The 22,002-nt window shown below is 46.9% G+C and overlaps 1 protein-coding gene across 1 annotated transcript in view; it reads right to left on the bottom strand.

Moving 5' to 3' along the window:
• The window catches only part of FGF18 (fibroblast growth factor 18), a 74,927-nt gene that overhangs the window by 11,544 nt on the left and 41,381 nt on the right, over nt 1–22,002 (bottom strand). The window contains exon 4 of the mRNA XM_032992731.2: nt 8,330–8,436. Coding sequence (XP_032848622.2) covers nt 8,330–8,436 — 107 coding nt within the window. The remainder of the gene's footprint in view (nt 1–8,329; nt 8,437–22,002) is intronic.

The following is a 22,002-nucleotide window of genomic DNA, read 5'->3' as shown; positions in this document are numbered from 1 at the left end:
CTTCTGCACACGCAACTTCAAAATGACCTCTCCTCTCCCTGCAACAGCAAGATCTGCTGCCAGCTACCCCACACCACTCCAAACAGCTAAACTTCTTCCACAAAATTCATTACCTGTATTCACATCATTTTCCTTTCTCCTTCCCACCTCCAGAGCATCATCTGTGCAAAACACTGCTGTAAACAAATCATCACAACTACTGAGCCAGGACAAGGCCCATTGCTCATGGCAAATATTAACACTGCAAAGGTCCAGCGAGCTCACACAAACTCCTACCACTTTGAAGGAACCACTGCAGCATCGGAGCCTGTCCACTTTTGTGCCAAGGCAGCCTCAAGTGCAATAAACACTGGAAAGTAGTTTCACTGGGCGCAACCATAAATGGCTTCTTGGGAATCACTACACGGTGTGCCATCCAGAGCGAGGGCTCCTGGAAAAGGCAGGTAACACTCGGCGTTTGATGGCTGCCTCTGCTGAAGGACAGGAGCTGTTCCAGCGGGGCTCCTGCTCGCTGGGTGTGCAAACCCAGCACAGTCGTACCCACCACAGGCTCCGACACCTCATCCCTGTGCCACCTACAGCTTCACAAAGGAGGGCAGAGCCACTGCAGCCCCTTAGCGAAGGTGCACGATGGGGTCTGGCCAGCTCTTAGCACATTACACCTACCGAGAAGTAACATGAGAGATTATTATGTCCACACACCCTAAGACTGTGTGATAACAACATCCCTACTGTAACATCTAGCAACCCCCTCTTGGGGAATTCTTCTGAACTATTTACAGCATTGTAAAGATTTGAAACTGCGACAAATGAACCAGATGATACAAATTCCACTAGCATCCACAAAAGTTTGAATGCAATGCTTCAGGTCACCCAGCAATGGGAAAGGAGCAGCTGTGAAAGGCTGCAGTGTTTCCAAAACCCTCTTGATATTTGGGGACTGAGAATGGAGGAGGCTGATTGCTGATTTTATCTTCCACTTCTGCTTTTAATTTCATGAGAATCTCGGCTTCTAAGTTTTCAGAACAATAATTCAAATTTTTTTCCACTGGTTGCAGGGAAAAGCTTGATTAGGTGAATGTAGAAGATTCTAATGGTTCAACCGAAAGAAAACTGGTTTTGTCATCTCGTTGCTTTTAAGACCTTTGCGATCCTGCAGGCCCTGATTCAAGATTTTCAGACAGTTGAAGCTGCTTTCGGATCAGGTCCCTGTTCAAAGTATGACAGGGTCCAAGGTTGCTTGGCTCCAGGTTCCACTGAAGGCGTTTATTTAGATGACTTAAACTAAAACAAACTCACATGGGAGCAAAAGCCTGGGAACAGTTCACTTTAAAAAAGGACCAATCCCACTCCATATGAAGAACCAGACTGCAGTTCAAAATGAGATCTGAGCGAGATCCAGCAAAAGCCATGTCAAGTTTTGCTTTCACATGAGATGCCAAGTCAGAATAGTTTATGGCTGAACATGTCACGGAGAGATCCGCAAAACACACGCTATTAAACCCAACACCCCACTAATTCTGGTTGTGTTTTTGTTGCAAATACAGCATTCAGCCCCAGAAATTGTTAGGTTTTACAAGCCCCTTTCAAGCAACCCGAATACTGTGCAGCTCCAGGAAAAATTCTGGATAAGCATCAAAACCCTGTGAAGCTCAGAGTTCTGCCCCAAATCCAAGATGCAGTTAGGCATGGGTTTAAATACACAAGCTGAGGAGTGCAAACACCTCATCTATTGCATCACGGTTTCAAACTGCAAATCTCCGAGTGCCCCTCTGCCCTCACCGTGCGCCTCCAGACATGTTTGCAGCACACTTGGCTGTTGGGACAGGCCCTGGGAAGACGTGCACCCAAATGCCATGCAGGACTAGGACTACACAAAGGGCATTGGGCTCGGAGCTCATCCCTGAGTCTCCCTGTCTCAGGCTAACACAGACCCCCAGCCTTACGGCAAGGCACTGGTTTCCCACCATTGGTGTTTCACAGATAGCTTTTCAAGAAAGCTCAACTTCAGCCACGACTGAAGTCAACTGATAAAAAAGCTGGTCCTGGGACACTGATAAGGCTTTGGAGAACCCACCTGGTGTCTCCTACCCAGGTAAGTCTCCTTGTCCTACAAAGGGTGACTCCCACTGAACCACCTGGAGCTCCTGTAACAGAACATGCTCCTTCTGTAAAGCCAGAGGTATTATAAAGGGCCAAGACCGCATTCATGGGCCATAGCGAGTGCCTTCACTCTTTGATGCTGTCAGAGATTTTTTAGCCAACTTTCCTGACTAAACACACACACGCTTCAAGAAAACCCCTATTTTAAAGCTGTAATGTAAACAACCCCAAATTATTACTATCCCCTAAAGGCTACTGCTGGCAGGCATCAGTGATAAAGCTCTGCCAGAGCAGTCTGGCATCTAGCAACAATTTGTTTGTTGTCCTGCAAAAATACAGAGAGCCTTGCCATATGGTATTAGCAACTTTCTGGTAACATTAAGAAATATATTGGCTTGGAAAGCAGTTATCACACCAGAAAAAATCTTACGTCTGAGAGGCAGGTCTATGCTGTAAGTGGTATCAGCTCAGCAGTGCTGGTCAGCGGTGGGGGAGAGGTGCCGGTGGCCAGCAGAGACATGCCACCTCTAGCCCCCGCCGCAATGACGTGCCCCTGGCACAGCCGCGCTTCAGCTGGCACAGCTTTTCTTCAGGAGCTGGACCACGCTCGAGGGCCCAGGCTCAGCACTGCTCGCCTGTGTTTTGTGAAGCGCTGGGAGGGCTTCAGCGCCTCAGGCAGCAAAGCTGTCCCCAGAAAGCACCCGAGTTACCTGTCACCAATCTGAAGCAAGGCCTCAGCCACCCCAACCAGCCGGGGAGCTCCTACCTTTCACTGAACAGCCTTTTTTCAGTGTTCACATTAAGCACAGAGAACAGAGAAATAAAATCAAAGTGATTAAAATGTTTTTTCAGAAATAATGCACGTGCACATATACTATAATGATTTTCTGGGAGTGTGTGTATACCAGGTCACTGAGGATTTTTGAAAGAAAATCCAAAGAAAGATCGTGCAAGTTGGCATGTGGATTTGGCGGGAAAACGCCTATTCTATAGTATCTCATGCTCTCAGGCTTGAATTCTTAGAAGGAGCTGAAGTGATGTAATGTGCTGGGACTTCTCAGATACAACTTTACTCCTCTCACTCTCTGTAGAGCTGGCAAGGATGATACCTGTGATAGACCCCATTCTGTCTATCACTTTTCTAACTTAGCTCCTATTTCTGGAGTTTTCTCCATAGCTATACCCTTTCTCAGAAGAACTCACCTCCATTTACAGTGGAGTGGGAGTTTCCTATAGGAAAGCCTACAGGAAACTCCCTACTTCTTGAGGCTTGCAATATCAAGATTACAGCCCTATTAGGTGGAGCAGCATTACACAGGAGCACAACTGACAGCCACTGTGCTGTCCCAACTCCACCTGCACTGAGTCCCATCCCGAGGAGATGGGTCCAGCACCCAGCACCTGCTTCTCCTTCCTGGGAGAGCTCAAGGAGTCACTTAACACACTGAGAGATGGAGCTGTTCTCAAAATGAAACCAACAGGGAACAATTTTGCTCCTGGATCTGGAAAAAATGTAATCCACCTAATGCCATGGAAGAACATTAGTGGGATTGCTTGGAGCATCTTCTGAAAAAGCTTCTGGATCAAAGATGTGCTTAGCTCTTTCCCCATTCTTATCAAATCTTCTGGATTCCTTCCAGTCATTACTTACCTTCCCTGATTCTGTATCTTCCTCTGAAAACTGATGTCTCCCTTGCCACGGTCTGCAATAAGCAGCCTCACCTCCCACTTGGCAGCTTTGCAGGAAGCCAAGGTCCGTTATCCTCTGCCCTCGGTCAGTCCAGAAACACAGGCCTACTATCTCCTCTCCCTTTAGACTCGGGAGTGCAAAATAGCCTCCTTATGGAAACCTGCTATAAACCAAGCACTAGTGTCAACCAGACTGAGTGATCCCATGGGTGGCTGGTAGAGACCCACAGGAAATTCCCTGGCAACAGTGCCTGGGGAGTAGGAGATGCTCTGATCACCACGTACCAGCCACTAGCCCTAGTAGCAGTGCCTAAAGGAAGGGGCAGGGCTTTAATCATCTTGTAATGGTGCTGACAGATCCAGTTTAAGCTTTGCAGAGATCACTGATGGCTTGCAAAGGCTCTCCTGATGAGGGGACTGGGACTGGGCAGGAAAAGGAAACCTCTGCATCATCCTGCAATTCTAGAGAGCATGGATTTGCTGTAAGGACAGGCTCAGCAAGAGCAGTTAGAAGTGGCCAAGCTAATTAACAGCCACCTGCTCACGCTACTCCTTGCTCCAGAGACTTAAAAGACTTACCTTTGAAGTCCCTGTGTCATCCTTCTCTCAATGTGCGAGATAAGAGAAGCTGAGGCAGACAGAAAAAACACAGGACTCCCCAGAACCACAGTTAGAAACTCAGAGCTCTTCCAAAGAGACCATTAGCTCCTCTTCTCCCCTAACACTCAATTATTGCAAATGTTCAGAATTCTTGTGTTCTAGGCGACCAGTCACATTGTGCATTGTCGCAAGCAGAGAAGTCACATTGTGCCTCTCCTTGGAAGGAACGCTGAACTCCTTTTCCCCCCCACATTTGTAAGAAGCCTGAGATAATAAACATGAATAACAAAAAAAAGAAGACAAAAAAGTTTTTAAGAAAAGCACCTAGCACTCCTTCCCTGAGTTTTCATATTTTAGTCTCTCTCCTTGTAATATAACTCCACCATAAAGCCTAGAGAAGTGAAGGCTCCAGGGAGACTTTACTGCAGCCTTTCAATACTTAAAGGGGGCCTATAAGAAAAATGGGGACAAACCTTTTAGCAGGGCCTGTTGTGATAGGACAACGGGTAATGGTTTTAAACTAAAAGAGAGTAGATTTAGACTAGATACAAGGAAAAAAATTTTTATAATGGGGGTGGTGAAACACTGGCACAGGTTGCCCAGAGAGGTGGCAGATGCCCCATCCCTGGCAACATTCAAGGCCAGGTTGGACGGGGCTCTGAGGAACCTGATCAAGTTGAAGATGTCCCTGCTCATTGCAGGGGGGCTCAGACTAGATGACCTTTAAAGGTCCCTTCCAACCTAAACTATTCTATAATAAAGTTCGGTGGTCCATAGAAAACTTCAGCAAAATCAGAAAACTCAGGACCTACAATTTCTACACGTGTACACATAAAGGCACCAAAAACCCACAGACAAAAAAAAAAACATGGTCAGAAGGAAAAAAAAAAAAATTTCTTTGGCCTTCTTCAATATAATACCAAGAATCAATGAAAAAAACACAATTCAATTTGTTTTCCCCCGGTGCTGGTTGCCTTTAAAAGTCAATCCCTGTACAACACCTGCCCTGTCTCCAGTTTTCATAAGCAGTACATAGAGCACCAGTGACCTCAGCAGTTGCATGCTGTGACACTAAATAAAGTTAAAAGCCTGCCCAAAACAGCTCCGAGCCCTTTGGCCAACGTTGGCTGCGAACACACAGGCGGTAACAACCAAGCGAGGGAGGAAACACAAGATTTGGGGCTCCTGAGAAAGTTCCATCAGATGGCCTCCGCTCAGAAACACTGGCTTAGGTGCAATTTCTGATAAATAAATAAATGAAAAGATGCCAAGGCTGCTCTTCTCTGCCCTGTGGGTTAGTCTGTTTGCCTGCAACACAACGGGCTCCGAGGTGGGGAGCAAGCCCCGTCTCTGGAGCTCATGCATTCGTCACCAGTTCCAGCTGAGAACAACAACAACCTGCTCCGGCCTGTAATACCCTTTGTAGGTGATTATGGGAAACAAAAAGGACTAAATTCAAAGCAGGTTTTCAACTGGGGGGGATCCAAAACTGCTGACTGAGAAGGAGAACAAAGCCAGATGGCATATGCTGGTATTGTTAGGGATTATGCAGTGTAAGGCAATAGGAAATGAGCAGAGAAAAAGACCCAGTTTGGTCCCATGGCTCCTCTCTTGCCAAATGAACATACCGGGGCGACTGTGAAACAATCAGTTTATGGGTTTCATTCCCCTCCACCCCCAGACTGAACTTAAATATTTGTATAAGCCCAGGCGTAACTTTTATCTAATGTTTTCCTTGGGGTTTACTAGCTGTTTAGAGCATTCAAGCTAAAAAGCATTCCCTCAAACTCTTGCCGCAAAAAGAGCTGAAACTATGATACTAATTAAAACCACACTCTTTGGTATCAAGAAGACATGCTATTATTTTCTTTTTTTGCTCATGAGAAGCTGTTAATATGGGCAATGCGTCTGGAACATTTTCCTTCCAAACGCCATGCACCGTACCCCCTCCTGTTCAGGTCAGCTGGTTTGTGAACTTGTCAGCAGTCTGGGGTGGGAAGGCTCATATTTACAAGAATACTTTTTTTTTTTTTTTTTATAACAACCCATTTGCCAACTTAACTTTATGAAAAGCACATCAAGAAAAAAAACAAAAGCTTTACACTGCACGAAAGGTGACAAGCTAAAGAACTGTCCTGCCTTGATGCCCAGTGGGCCAAATCAAGGGATGAATCTTGCCAAAATACACTATATGCTCTGAAAAACAGCCTCTGACTTGGCCAGGATGCTCCTGGACGCTCAGCATAGACCAGGAAAGGATGTAGGCTGCACCGTGTACCACTGCTGATCCACCCTGGAGTAAGGTCTATTAAATAAAAAGGTAAGATTTCATGCCCACTTTACCCCATCTAATTTGAATGCTTCTAAGGTCTCCATTATTGTGGTATCAGCACCTCAAACATTAACAAAATCATCCTCATAACACTTCAGGAAAAATGCTATTATCACATTGGAAAATTAAGGCAAAAAAAAAAAAAAAATCAAAGGCCAGGTTTGTGTTCAGTGAACTCCTCAAATGCACTCATGTGTATCCTGAGAGGTCTAAATCTGGTTAAAAAACTAATTTCCTTGCCCAGTATCAAACAAGGGTGTCTCATTCAGAGCAGTATTTGCACTGCAGAAGTGCAGGAAGCCGAGAGAACGAGCTGCTTCGGTCCAGTCATCCCAGAGCACCAATTTCCAAATCCCCACCGGTTTCGAGCAGCATCCCGGGCGCTGCCTGCTTCGCCGAAGCAGCTCTGCAGCGGGGCCAGGCAGGCTGCCACAGCCAGCGGCCGCCCGCGAAAGATCTGGGCTCAGTCTCGACAGAAGCATCCGCACAGCTCGTGAGGAAAACAAAAGTGGCAGGAGGGATCCTCCAGGAAAGGCACTTGTCCCGCAAGTGTCACTCTCGGGACCACAAAAGTAAATAATGTTTCATCAGAGCAATTTGGTTTCTGGTTTCTGGTTTCTGTTTGGGAGTGTGGCTTTCGCTGTGTTGACTCAAAACAAAACTCAGCTTCCCTTTTTTACAGCCGCAGAGATGCCAGATTTTAATTTCTGGTGGTGCAAAGTGCAGGCAGTGGAAGAAGGGGCCTTTGAGTGCTAAGGTATTTTACTTTACATTTATTTTTTGTTGATATTTTAGCTTTGAGCAAGCTTCTGCCTGGTTAGCAAGCCTCTAGGTTCGCCAACAATACAGCACTGCTTAAGTTACAAAAGCAAGTTAATACATAAAAAATATGACTTCAGCAAAGAAGTTAAGCTAGATGGGTGAACACGCTGTAATTTGTTACATGCTTCCATTGTGCAGGGATCCAAAGTAATAAAATATTCCTGTAACGCTAGAACCGTGAGGCCCAGCCCCAGTATGGTGTTTGGATTCCAGTATTAGCTCTGCCACACCATCCCCTGGCTCACCACTGAAAGGAGCCTTATGTTGCTTACCTCCCCAGCACTAACCAATCTCCCCAGCACTAACCAACCTCCCCAGAACTAACCAACCTCCCCAGCACTAACCAACCTCCCCAGCACTAACCAACCTCCCCAGCACTAACCAATCTCCCCAGCACTAACCAACCTCCCCAGCACAGCGGTCCACTTGTCCTTTTATTTAGAATCTCCCTCCGAAGAAAGGTCAAGTAACGAAGTTGCTGCGGAGGTGGCCACGACACTGGGATGCCGAGATGACATCTCACATCAATTTAACGCACCCGTAAGGCACAAACCCGTGCGCGTCCGAAGAGCCACCGGAGTGCCAGGGCTGGCTGCAGAGCAGCATTTCATGGACGCAGGGGAGGGCTGGGGAAGGGCACGGGCTGCCTCGCAAACCCCACATCCCCTCCGTCCTGCTTTTCATTTGAGGCTGACAGGCGAAGCTCAAACACATCATTACAGCCTTGAGGAGGCTGCTAAAGGTAACACTCATGTTACAAATGAATTAATGGGAAACACTTACCTTCCCCACTAGCTTGCCTTTCCTGTTCATGCAAAGGTAGAAGTCTGTCTCCTTCCCTTTGATCCGGACTTGACTGCCAAAAGTGTCTGTTTCCACTAGAAGCTGGGCTTGTAAAGGAAGAAGAAAAAAAAGCATTTACCAATGTGGTCCCATTAAGTCAGAGCGTGCAAAGCTCATCAGCGCGTTGTCCCATTACCTCTACCTGAACCACACCAAGCTGGGACGCTCCGCGAGGGAACAACCCAAGGAACCACCCAGGGGCTGAGCTCCAGGCTCGATCTCAGGCACAGATCTGACATGTCTCCACTGACTCCTACATGGATGCTCCGGATTTAATGCCAGTTTAGCACAGACTGTGCATATACACATGTGCTCCATCTGTCCACACCAACCCCACCACCTCATCAGCAATATAAAACTCAATGCTAATGCTCTCCTCCACACCGCAGGAGGGTTCTCAGAGGGTAAGAACATAGATTTTATTCTCATGAAGATAAAAGATTAGCATGACAAGAACAAAAATCTTTCCCCTGCAGCCAGCAGCCCTCAAACACTGCACCAAAGTGGTCCAGCTACACACACATGGTGTAAAGCATCACAGTGATCTCCTGAATATCACCACAACAGCTAGCAGGGGAGAAATTCAGCGCTGCTTGCTCTGCCTGATGAACACCTGCCCTGCGGACATCCCCTGTGTGTTTAGGTATGTTCCCAGGAGGTCCCTAATTGCTCTCTGGCAGTCCAGATCCGTGACTGCTGCTCTAGCTGGGACAAATATGGCCAATCTCATAGTGCCTCATAGATTTATTGAGGCCCAAGCTTGTTTGCAGCATTGCCAGGAGCCATGATAGAGGACAGATTGCTGCTGCATCTTCATAAAGCACCTGCCCTGACATAATTGTATTTGCAGAAGTATCTGAGTTGCCACTCAGATGTGTAGCATGCCATCATCATCTTGAAAATCTAGACACATCCAAATTCAGTGTTTTGTTCCATCTCTGATCTAAACACAAATTCCAGTCATGCTCGAGGTTCGGATTCCAGGAATTTCCCTGGAGAGGCAGGAACAGTCAGACTGGACATTTTGGTTCAGATCCATCTCCAATATGGAGGGGGAGAAAGAAAACATTGTTGAAACAATGCAAAAATGTGTAAGTGTCAGCAAGTGCAAATCCACGGTCCTGCTCTGGAAATACTCATGCTTGTAAGACCCGAGCCTTACCGTAGAAACACGGCTTTTGCCGAACTCTGGAGAATGTTTGATCTGTGCTGCAAAAAGTCACATTCTTTTTGGCATTCATATTTCAAACTTTAAAACCCTCTAAGAGCAAATATGTTCACTGTAAGGATTTACCATGGGGATAGAAATAGGAGTTTGTTTCATTTAAACACATTAATATTTTTCCCACTTGTAAAGTCAGCTTTTGGCTTCTGCAGCAGTGCAAATATCACAAACCTTTAACTCACAAGGGTCTTAAATGGAGTTTTCCCTTTGCAGATCAGTCACATATGTAAGTTCAGGGTTTTCCAGTTACTAGCTGCTTACATTTATTTAGATATTTTTGTTAAACCTGTTAGGATGGTGGATACTTACAGAATAACTTCTTTCTGACAGACAGCAAGTGGGATAATGCCTGTATTATAGCAGAATATTACTTGCAATCATGCGTAAATACTGATATTTATCTAAGTCTTTCAGAAATGCACCATGTTTTTGGGTATCTGTGATGGAGAGCAGCTTGCAAGCACCAACTAGGTGGTGCAGACTTTCTCTCCACACCTGCCAAGGTGACATTGAACCAGTGACCACTGAAGTGAGGAAAGGCCACGTGAACCAGTAATAGTCTGTCACAGAAAGGATAAAAAGATGAGCCAAGCCAGGATGGGGGAAGATGGCACAGAGTCAAAGACGTGTCTTCAAGGGGCAGCTGACCAACATGGTGTATAACTTGGTGAATGCCCACTGGTCCAAGAAGTTCAGGGAGGCTGCTCAGATGGAATGAAGCATTAATAGACAAGGGAATAGCCAAAGGTATGACCATCTTTAAAGGTTTTCCCCTCACATGAGCAGAGGACTAATGGTCTCCCTTCAGAGTGGGGAGAGCAGCAGCCTGCACATGAAGGAAGGTTATGGAGCCAGCAGGAAAGGTCACAAACATTGGCCCAATAACCATGGCCAACACCTAGAGCAACATGGAGCTGCCCACAGATCTACAATGTGGAATCCACCCAGGCATGCAAAGGGTCTGAAGGCCACCCACTGAAGGACTCAAGCGAGGGCTCCACAGCTTGCGCACAGGCCAGCACAGGGCACAGCAAGTTCCTGTGTAAGCTGCAAGGCGTTTTCCGTCCATCCCAGTCTCAGTGCTGTGCCTAAAGCTGCTAAGAATAATGCTGAATATCAGATAATGCTAAGAATAATGCTGATATCAGGGCCAGCTAAAGGAGGAGCTAATGTTGATAAAACACTCCCAGGCAAGAGCCTTGAGCTGCAGTCCTGATGGACAGTCAGCAACCTGCACCTCTCCAACACCCATCCTCACTGGCAGCCCACGCTCAGATGGACAAACACGGGGCATGACGACTTGCGCTCCCCGCCCCCTCGCTCTGCAGCCAGTATGAGTAATATCCAAGCTGATTTTAATTTGAAAAATATCACCTTAAAAAGATGCCGGTTCCCTGCTGTGAAAATTAAAACCATCTGGATGGAGTGATTTCAAATAATTAATCTAGGTCTCCTTTGACACCGCTACTAATTAAAATATGATACCTTCCTCCCCCTTTTTAAATAAAGAATTTAAATAAAGTTTAAAGATCTAATAAAATAATGTCATAATTTAGAACTAAATGGAAGTCACCTTTCCTGCGGGCTGCAAAGGTTATGCCGGTGCTGAGATCCCTCCCAGGCTAGTGCCACAGCACAGACTGAGCAGCAGTGGATGGGCAAGCATCCAGTGTGACACCCACACCAGTAAATACACCAGCATACATACCCCAGCGCCCCAAGGAGCCTTGCGAGCCCCAGAGATCATCCGGCACCCAACATCTAGGAGTGGGGAGCAGAGAGAAAAATGTTCAGCAGAAGCTGTCTGCTCCCAGCTGTGACCCTAGCTGCCTCAGTACAGGCTAAGGACACCCATAAGGACCCACTTCTGAAAAATCTGAGTCTTAAGATGTTGGAAACAAGTTCTCATTCCTAGGGATCCTTGATCTCCTTTCCTACAAGAGATCAGTGCATCTTTAGGGTTGGGTTCATAGCCCAGCTGGCTTCCAGCCTAACACCCCTTACAGCTGATTCTCCTTTTTCCAACAGGCATTGCCCTAAATTCTCTCAGGGGCCCAGACAGGGACCTTGGACAACACATCTAGTCAGCTAAAATCAGCTGGGATGAATCCCAGCCCTGAACACTGCAACAAGAGTTTCTGGGGGATGGAAGCTGGCCCAGCAGCAGGTATCCCACCCCACTCACATGCAGCAGGAGAAAAGCTCAGTCATCACCAATAGGATTGAAATTACTGTAAACTGGATGCGGCTTGCTGTCTCATCTCTACAATAAAGGTGCTATGGCCACAACAAAAGGGCTGGGGAAAATCCAAGAGAATTTCCATTGAGAGCTCAGGTAAAATAAGTCCCACCAAGCTGGAGCAGTGTTCCCACAGCAGTCTGCTGCTCAGGACACCTGACTTCCAGCTCCATTAGACCCTGAATACACTGTAGAGAGATCACAATCTTTATTTTCAAAAGCCTTGCTCCCTAGCCTTCACATCAGGTATTATTGTTTAAATTCTTTGACAGCTAGATATTCTGATATATTTTCCGGAGGGGGCGGGGGAGAAGAATGAAAGAGAAAAGATGTCTTTAGAGGGTGAGATCTTCTGCTACATGCTTTTGCCTTATTGGCCCATTTAACCTAAACCTTCCTGAAAACTCCCACTGGAAGAGATTGGAATTCCTCACATGTCTAGGTGAAAAGGATTACATATATATGTTGAAAAGCTATCTTCCAGCTAAGAAAACATGAAGTCAGGGAGATATGTGAAGGTGGCAGAAAATATTCCAAATTATCTTTGAAATATTTCCTGGGAGTGGGAGGACAGGAGCCAGAAAAGCACGGGGAAAGAAAGGAGAAAGAGGACACCTGAGAAGTGTAAGGTTTGTATGTACCTATCACAAAATACTAAGAGCCAGCTCATTTAGATAAAGAGATAAAGGGAATAAAGGGAAAAACACAGGGAAGGTGCAGAAGGACTGGATACTTTGAGTCTAACCACCATTGTTTGGGTTTCGGGGTTTTTTGTTTTTTTTTTTTTTTGCAGGTAAAAATCCTGCAAAAGGAACTACAGAGAAAAAGAAACTACAACTGCTTATGCTGCCCATGGGCATCTTGAAGCAGGCCATCTAAAACAGATTTCCTGGAGAAAAGGTTCTCAGAGGGGACCAAGATTTCGTTGCTTTTTATGCACTTTTTTTCTGACGCAATTACAAAGTCAGGGAAACCATTCTCAGCACTTGAAAACATTTCCAGTAAATGAAGAGGAAGGATGTACAGGTACACCAAGGCTGGGACCACTGCGTCTGTGATGGAAACTGGCTTTCCAATTTAGTTACTCTGGTGCTATGAAGCATGGCAAAGCCTGTTTCCATAGTTCACAGCACATATTGCATCTGATGGGAGAGGAAAATTTACTCGCTGGTAAGACTGAATCTTCCAGTGTGAACCCCAGCATGGCCAACGGTGCTTAAAATAGTTGAAACCTGTTCAAACACAGCCTACCCCCTACCAAAACCACGTGAATCCCTTACATGACCACAACATAGGAGAGAATGACCCTGTCTCCACATTCATGATGTAATGACGAGGGAATAACGCCAAAATTAGGTAAAGTCTGGAGGGTCTAATAAAGCCCGCAGGCTATGAACAAGTGAGGGAATCTAGGCTGCATCCTCAAGTTTTGTTTGCACACTTGTATATTCCTCCAAACTGTATCATTTTAAATAGTTATAACCCATGCAACCCAATTCCCTTCTCAATTATTCAGGTGCAAATCAGGAGTAACCACCAAAATCAATAATGCTGGTGCTCAGGAGGGCAGAGCTCTGACCCACATACCACTGCAATTAGCTCATCGAGTCTGTCTTGAGCGAGCATAGGATATGTATGTCAAATTATTAAAAGGGATGGTCGTGGGGAGGAGGAGTAAGAGCAGCTCCAAGATCCAGGCTCCAGGTATTTTCTTTTTTAAGCCATCACTTTGCACAAGCAAGGGAACTACCCGGTGTTAGAACAGGGGGCTGCACAGGGAGTAACACACCCACTCTTAACCCAGGCTTTTAAAAATGCTGCTTCTCTAAATGAGGTTTTCTTGTAAACATCGTATCTTCCACTCGGTCATCTGATGCAGTTAGGGAAAAAGACATGATTTGGAGCACATAAGCCCCTCAGAGCATCGGCACATCAATACATGCCAAGTGCCGTATCCCCTGCAGCACTTCTCCCACCCAACTTTGGGGTGGGAAGGGGAGCAGGACCGAGGGTTCTGCATGAACAAAGGAAAGACTGCAGAGACAACCTGCCACCTGTGTAACAGCTTTAGTAGCTCTCAGGAACCAGACAGGTTAAATATTTGCATGGGAGACATCAGAAGAAAATCTATAATGCAGCAAAGACCTCAAAGGCACTTACACTGCAGCAACCTGATCCTGCAAATACTTTCACACAAAGGACTTCACACACATCGGAAGTCCCTCGAGTGCTGATAAAGACCCCTACATGGCTTCAGGGTCCCGCCTCTGTCACTGGCTGTATAGTTGGACAAGCTGGGAGCTCGGCTTTGGACACAGAGTGCAAGCTTCCCCCCTGCCCAGGGCTGTCTCCTTGCCCTGCCGACCTGCAACCGCCCCAGGGGCTTGATGTGATGGAGAAAAGGGCGGGATTACAGCACTTTTAACTGAGAAACAAGGGCTAATGTTCCCCTTCCTGGCTCACTCTGGGACACCTTCCTCTGGATTTCACCTCTGCACTAGCTGATGAGAACTTCAGTCTCTGGGAGATGCTTTTAGGCGCTCTCACCTGCAAACAACCATCTAACACCGAGGTGTCCTGTCCCATTTCCAGGATGCTGAGCTATTCCCTCGGCACACACTGAGCGCATCTACATGACACGAGGCCAAGACATGCAGAAATATCTACGCTGGTGCCAACCACACCAGCCTGAGTACCCAGCCCAGGACAGATGTGCGAGCATGACACACTGCCGCAACAGTGAACCCCACAGGGTGCACAGACTGAGATACTCAGGTAATAAAATATCACTTGCACACTAGTGAAACCTCCACTGTTTAAGCCTGTAACACCATGACAGTGGTCTCACCTGTCAGGGTGCCCACCCAAAAAATTCCACCACCAGTTCAGTCATGGCTAACAAAACATGCCCAGGGAACGATGCTGAGCCGCTGGTGTTCCCCGAACATCTCGGGGACAGCCTGACTCCCCACCCTGTAGGAGATGTGTTGCTTATGCCAGAATGGCAATATCAAGGAAAAACGGAGATTCTGAAACAAAGTAGTACTCTCCTCAGGACTGCCCAGGCTCGTAAAGGATGACAAAGCTTCCAGACACAGTCCCCATAAACTAACTCTATTCATCACATCTTGGGAGAAGCTTAAATGAAAATGCACTAATTTGAGGTCTTTTACCAGTCCATGCATATGAAAATTATTTGATAGCTTAGCTGACATAAGACCAGAATAAATACCAAGGTAGGTGTTAAGAGATTTTACCCAACTTAAATAAAAATTTAATAAACCCCTGAATCTTTGATTCCGTGAAAAAAAAAAAAAAAAAAAAAAAAGTGAGGACAACATGAAAATTAGAAGTAACATATTACTGTCCCAAGCCTGCACTACCCAGAGCCTGGTCATCATTTACCCATGTGAAAAATTAATGTAAAATACTGTCATTCTGACATGGAGCCATTTGCACCCATTTGTAGATCTAAGAAAACAGGATTAAGCGGTGGGGAATAAGACTTGGCCTCTTGCAGATGTTTTATACATAATTCACCATAAGAGACACTAAAAATACTTTGGCAGTTGCTTCAATGGTGGTGAATAAGCTTATTTAGACAAGATTTAGTAAAACTGGAGGCGATAGGTTGTGTGCTTTAAAAACGCCTGGGCGGGGAGCAGCAGTGAACAAATTCTACACTGAACTTTGCCACCTGCAAACTCGCAATGACTAAGAAGTAGGCCTGGAAAGAGAAACGTTAAAAATGTTAGCACAGAAATTCCTCTATCTCACCAGGGTGTCTTGCTGCCTCCAAACACAGCTCAAGTGGACAATATTTCTACAGAGGCAGGAAAACTGCTTGACAAGCTGCCAGGCTCCGAGTCTGGAATTAGTGAAGGATGAGCCTCAAAAAAGTTCAGAAGCTCTGTTATGCTTGAAAAAGCACCTAAAATGAAAAATAAAGGGCCAAACCCTGATGTCTTTGATCACTCTCATTTGAATAAACTCCTACTGACATAGTCAAGCTCAACAGACAAGGACCTCAGAACCTGGCCCTAAGCGCCTAGCTGAAACGCATCCAAAGCACTGGAGTCTCTTGGGTCTGGAAATAGCGTGAACCTTTCCCGTTCCACAGAGGGTTAGAATTACCACAAGAACAAACCCTGCTGAAGTTATTTTGACTCTTGTTCCCAGTCTCAGCTGAACCCAATAAAAATACTGATGTACACAAAAATAACAATAAGCGGAGAACGACAACTGTGGGAACCCCATGTACTCCTGCTTCTCCAAAGCTGCTTTTTATGTGGCCAGAAGTGTAGGACAGAACAGACCACATTTACTCAGAAGCGCACAGCCACCCCTCTTAAGCAACCTGGTGGTTGGCTGCTCATCCTCAGCAATGAAGTAGGTGTGATGTTAGCATCACCATATCCTCTTACTGAGGAATCCCAAACACATAAATCTCTCCCATATGCCAACACCATGAGGGTTTCACGTACTCCAAAAGTTAGTCCATCCAGGTTCCACTGTTGTATTTGCGAGTGCTCCAAAATGGGGCTAATCAGGAGAAATGCATAAAGCATTTGCAGTATTAGTTGAATTAAGATTATCAGCCATGCCTGATATACAAAGATGTTAAGTTCTACTGAGCAGGTTTCTTATTCTGTGCCTGTAAAAGTTGAAATTATGACAATTAACTATATGGATAGGAATATAAGCATGCTTGTGCATTTTCTCAAAGGGGCTCATTGTAACTTTCCTTCCTTCCAGCAAGTAAAAAATATGCTGAAAATAAAGTTGCAGGATGCTCCGGTATTTTCAATGGGATTCTTGTGGCTCTGGAAACCAGAGGAGCAGAGGCAGGAGCGCAACCTACCAGAAGAAATGCCCTGGCATATGGGGAAAATTCCTCTATGTTTTAAGATTTTAAACAGGGTCTGCTCTTACAAATGGACACAAACACAATTTCAAAGATATCCAACTTCTTAATGGGTGCGCTGCCGAAGCTCACTTTTGCCAAATAAAAGAAAATGTATTATTAAATGAAGTATAGAAAACTGTCACTCAGATAAAGATATGAGAGCATGACTATTTTTGGGTGAGGGCTGAAAAAGATGGGCAAGAGGTGATCTATAGCACCTGGGGACACACATCCTCCAGAACCAACTGCAGCCAAAGAGAGTCCCTCGGGTGAAGCACCCTGGAGGAGCATCAGTCCCTTTGAAAAGGTCTCTCCCTACAGACATAGCACAATTCTTTCAAATATTCTCAGAGCAGCAGCAGCAACTGAAATAACAACAAAAACATCAGATATCACATTAACTCTGCCTTTAGCAGCTTTGGTTTCATATATTTATTTTTGGAAACACATTAATCACGGGGCTTTTCTTAAACTATTACCCCCAGTCCACAGCATAGGTAAAGCTATTTACTTACCTTTTACTGTATTTTAATTGCATGCGAAGTTTTAAAAGTCTTTTTTTTTTTCCCCCTTGAGTCATTTGGGACAAAATGCATCTGGCACTGGGTATTTAAATAAGACCTGTCAGAACTGTAAAATTAGTTTTACGTTTTAATAAAGGTACTTTAAAAATCTCAAATATAATTCTGCATTCAAACTTTAAGTGTTTGGATTAAGAAAAGGAGATCCATGTTAAACCTTAATATAAAAAGTAAATCAAGTACAGAACTGAGCCAGACCTCATCTGTGGCATTATAAACAAGAAGAAAGCAAATATAAGAGGCAATATCTCTAATAGCTTATTTTGGGGTATCCTGGCTTTAAAGAATCAGCATCAACAGTGTAAAATCTGTATTACATTATTTGTTACTTATCTCAGTTTCCATTTATCTAGACATCCAGGTCACCTACAAAGCTCAGACTCAGCCCCATGTGTCCATCCAAAATTTTCTCAGCCCTTTTCTCTCCTCTCTGCACTAGAGCATCCTCCCCTCCTCTCCCCACCCTGGCTGGTCCCTTTGGGCGGTGGGTGCCACACTGGCAGGTGACACCGCTGCTGTAGGTGTCCAGCCTGTACCCATCCTAACACGGATAGACAGCTCGCTTAGCTTGGAGAGCTCTCCAGCCAGCTCCCTGATCAGCACATAATTTGCTTAAAAAAATCTTCAGACATACAGACAAAGGACAAAACCTCCTTCCAGCACTCACTACCCCATACGTCCCCCATGCCCTCCAGGTCATCTTGTTACTCTCCTATTTTATCTCTCTCTACAATCTTTGGAGCAGACAGGAGAAGGAAATTCCCCACTGCTATTTATACATAGCAGACTTGAGATATTTACAGGCAGTCTTGACGTCCACATCTGCGTGCCAAGCCTGGGGAGCTGGGTGTCCCCTCACCTTTGCCACGGGAGGACGAAGCCACCTTAGAAACCTGCCGAGGTGGCCAAGTCACCCCGCGCTCGCTGCCACCACCCGACCACGGCGGCTGCAGGAGGAGCTGCCGGTGCCCACGACACCCCTCACCGGCACGAAGCAGCCCGCGCACACACCACACAGCCCGAGGGGCAGAAGGCAGCCCTGGGCAAACAGCGCCTTATCTGCAAGGGCTTTACAGCCCGGCGGTGAGTTGCAGCCACCCTGGGACTGACCCACGGCAGGAGAGAGCTGTTTCTCCACCCCGGACTCCAAGGGAGCAAAGGAAGCGGCTAACGTGAACTGAGGAGCTTCTGCACAAGCTGCTGGTGGGGAAAGCAGATGGCTTTCCCTAAATCCAGGTGCCCACCAGGCCTGGCCCTGCACCGAAGTCACAAAGGGAGCAGAGACCTTTTGTAGATCAGGGGAGCGGGAAGGGAGGAGCTGCAGGTGCGAGCAGGATCAGGCCAGCTGCCAGCCTCCCCTCAGCAGCCGCCATGCTGCCCTCCTCCCTGCCTCCCCTCAGCAGCCGCCATGCTGCCCTCCTCCCGGCCTCCCCTCAGCAGCCGCCATGCTGCCCTCCTCCTGGCCTCCCCTCAGCAGCTGCCATGCTGCCCTCCTCCCGGCCTCCCCTCAGCAGCCGCCATGCTGCCCTCCTCCCGGCCTCCCCTCAGCAGCCGCCATGCTGCCCTCCTCCCTGCATCCCCTCAGCAGCCGCCATGCTGCCCTCCTCCCGGCCTCTCCTCAGCAGCCGCCATGCTGCCCTCCTCCCTGCCTCCCCTCAGCAGCCGCCATGCTGCCCTCCTCCCAGCCTCCCCTCAGCATCCGCCATGCTGCCCTCCTCCCGGCCTCTCCTCAGCAGCCGCCATGCTGCCCTCCTCCCTGCCTCTCCTCAGCAGCCGCCATGCTGCCCTCCTCCTGGCCTCCAGCTGCCCCAACCGGGTGTTTCACTGCAGGTCCACCTCCGGTGTGAAGAGTTAAAGCTCATCCCCCAACAGGCACGACTGAAAAGGAGACAAAAAAGCAGGATGCTGGTGAATGACAGCAGTGGGTGGCCGACGGCCCCTGCCTGGCCCGCTCTGCATACAACAGGCACAGCCAAGTGTGTCTGGCACCAGACAATTATTTCACTGGAGGTGTGTGCGGCGGGAGCGCCGAGAGCCATTCTCACGGTGAAGCAACCAGCCATGTCGGCTAACAAAACCGCTCGCCGGGAAGTGTCCCTCTCCTCACTCGCATCTCCTCACCAAGGTTTGTTTTTTTTTTTTTTTTTCCTGTGTTGTCCTTCCTGCTGGGGCATTTGCAACTCTGAAAAAAAAAGCAGGTCAAACATCCTCAAATGGTGTATTTAGTGCTTCCCCTCGGGTTTCTGTGGCTTCTCTACCATTTTTCTACCGGACTTGGGAGCACAGCAGTATTTATGGGGTAGCAGGCTGACCCCTCGGCTGCGGTGGTCGAGAGTGCCTGACGTTAAGTGCTGCTAATGCGTTTTGCATTTGTGCTTGGGGGCAGGAAATCTCAACTTCCAGTGCCAAGGGGTTAATTATAATTTATATAGCAAGATCCCAGGCTGTGAGGTATTTTTTCTCCAGCTAATTAAGAGGTACAATTACCTTTGAGAATCAAAGAGATATTTTGGTACCCAGCTCTTAGAAACAGATTACAGGCACTTAAAACACAAGGACATCTTTGCTTTTCTACACGTGCTTAGCTTTTGATTTAGATCATTAACAAGAAATCGTCATATTCCTGATCCACCATCACAATGTACTGGAGACCACCTATGGAAGCCTTTGCAATAGGGTAACATACAGCATTGCTGCTTTCCCAGTGATTATCTACATTTCCAACAATATGTTTTACTGATACATTATCTGCCGCTCAGGGCTCTGGCAAAACTTTCTGCTTATTACCCTTTGCAATAGGGTAACATACAGCATTGCTGCTTTCCCAGTGATTACCTACATTTCCAAAAATATGTTTTACTGATACATTATCTGCCGCTCAGGGCTCTGGCAGAACTTTCTGCTTATTAATTAACAAAGCTTCAGATAACCTTGAGGTGAATAATACCTAAACAGAGCGGTCTGTGCTCAGACTGTAAGCCCAGGACTATTTGCTCCCAAGACAAGTAGCAGACTGATGAATATTATTGCTGTGTTAGTAATAATTATTACTAAATTGTTCCAGACAGCATGGCATCCCCACTGCATTGCCTTCTTCTGCCCAATGGCCCAGTGCAAATGAGAGGGATCACGCAGGCCTTGGGAACTGCAGCAGAGGGATAATTAGCAGCACCAGTACCCAGGGTAGGCACCAGCACCCAGTGTGGCTAGGCAGCCAGGGAGCAGCACCCGTGGGACCCCCCCCTCCAGTAGCTCCAGCAGTAGGTACGTGCAGGTCCAACAGTGCTGGGGTCTGCTGGGCAGCGCCGGGCAGGCTCGCACCCTGCCTGGGGCTGGGGGATCGCTGGGAGCGAGTCCATCACCTCCCGCAATCTCCCTCCGTCAGCTCCTTGCTGTCATGTTTGTGCAGAGGTTTAACAGTTTACAGGTCTCTTTCTCACCACTCTCAGAGGTGTTTGCTGAGCCATTTGCAAAGGGTTAATGTAATTGAATATTCAGATATAAGGAGAGGGGGTTTGGGCTAAAGACAGCAAGAAAAGGTTCTGGGGAACCCTTAAAGTCCTGATCCAGGGAATCACTAGTTACACGCAACGCACGCTGCAACCTCAGCTTGATTTGGCACAGGCTGCAGACATACATCTTCCACCATTCATTATTTTTTAGGGATGCAGTGGGCTATTACTCTCTGGGAAATTAAGTGCTTAAGTTAGAAACTGATGCTGTATAATTGTCAGCAGACCACATATGCCATGGACTCTCACACATCTGTACCAGCAGCCTCTACCCTGACCCAGAACACAGCTAGAAGCAGAGGTGAGGCTGGCCGTGGCAATGAAGACCAACCCTTTCTCTAAAGAGGGGGTTGGCATCAGGGTCAAGAGGAACGCCTGTCCGTGTGGGTTAGAAATGAAGCTCATGCTGCCAAAGCCAAAAGAGAAGCTCAGCAACTGGTATCCAACATCAGCAACGCTCTGCCTACATCTTGATTACGTTGTGGTGGTTTTATCAGGCTGCCCTTTGATGTGCCAACAGCAGCAAACTTGCTGTGTTGCATTTGCAGCAACGCAGGTAGAAGCATAGGAACCAAAAACACACCCCGTGAAGCGTTATTTTTCAATTAGGAGGAGATAATGCAGTCGACACCTCAGCATGGAGAGATGCCAACTGGTACTGCTCACCTCAAAGGAGTTCTGAGAAGTTCATTTAGAAACCTGACAATCAACACACCCTACAGGTATTTCCATCCCTTGAGGCCACTCTTTGATAGGTGATTGCCAGAGAAAGGGCACATCAGTTGTCATAAGCCATTTTACAAGAACACCTACAAAACTATGCAAACCTGTACTGAGCAGAACATTTCCAGTACTACAGGAGTCACCAAACAGAATATTCTGTTTCACTGCAGGAGACCAAGTGCAAATCAGGAAGGCTTTCCTCTGTAAAGGTTGAAAATAGCCAGGATAGAAGAAGGGATGGTATTTTTCAAAGGGTTTATCACTGTGTACAGGAAGACATCTCTCTCCTCACACCAGGTACAGCAACCGGTGCCAGTGCAGGCAAGAGGCTGGGAGAGGACCTGGCTCAACACTGGAAAAAGCAAGACAGGGATTACAAAACTGTTGCTCGTAGTCCCCGTTTAAGGCACTAACCTGCCTGATGTTC

Source organism: Tyto alba, unplaced genomic scaffold (genome assembly GCF_018691265.1).
Source record: "Tyto alba isolate M040663 unplaced genomic scaffold, T.alba_DEE_v4.0 Super-Scaffold_17, whole genome shotgun sequence".
Lineage (NCBI taxonomy): Eukaryota > Metazoa > Chordata > Aves > Strigiformes > Tytonidae > Tyto > Tyto alba.
The sequence above is the reverse complement of the archived record's forward strand: the minus strand, read 5'-3'. Positions and strand labels throughout refer to the sequence as shown.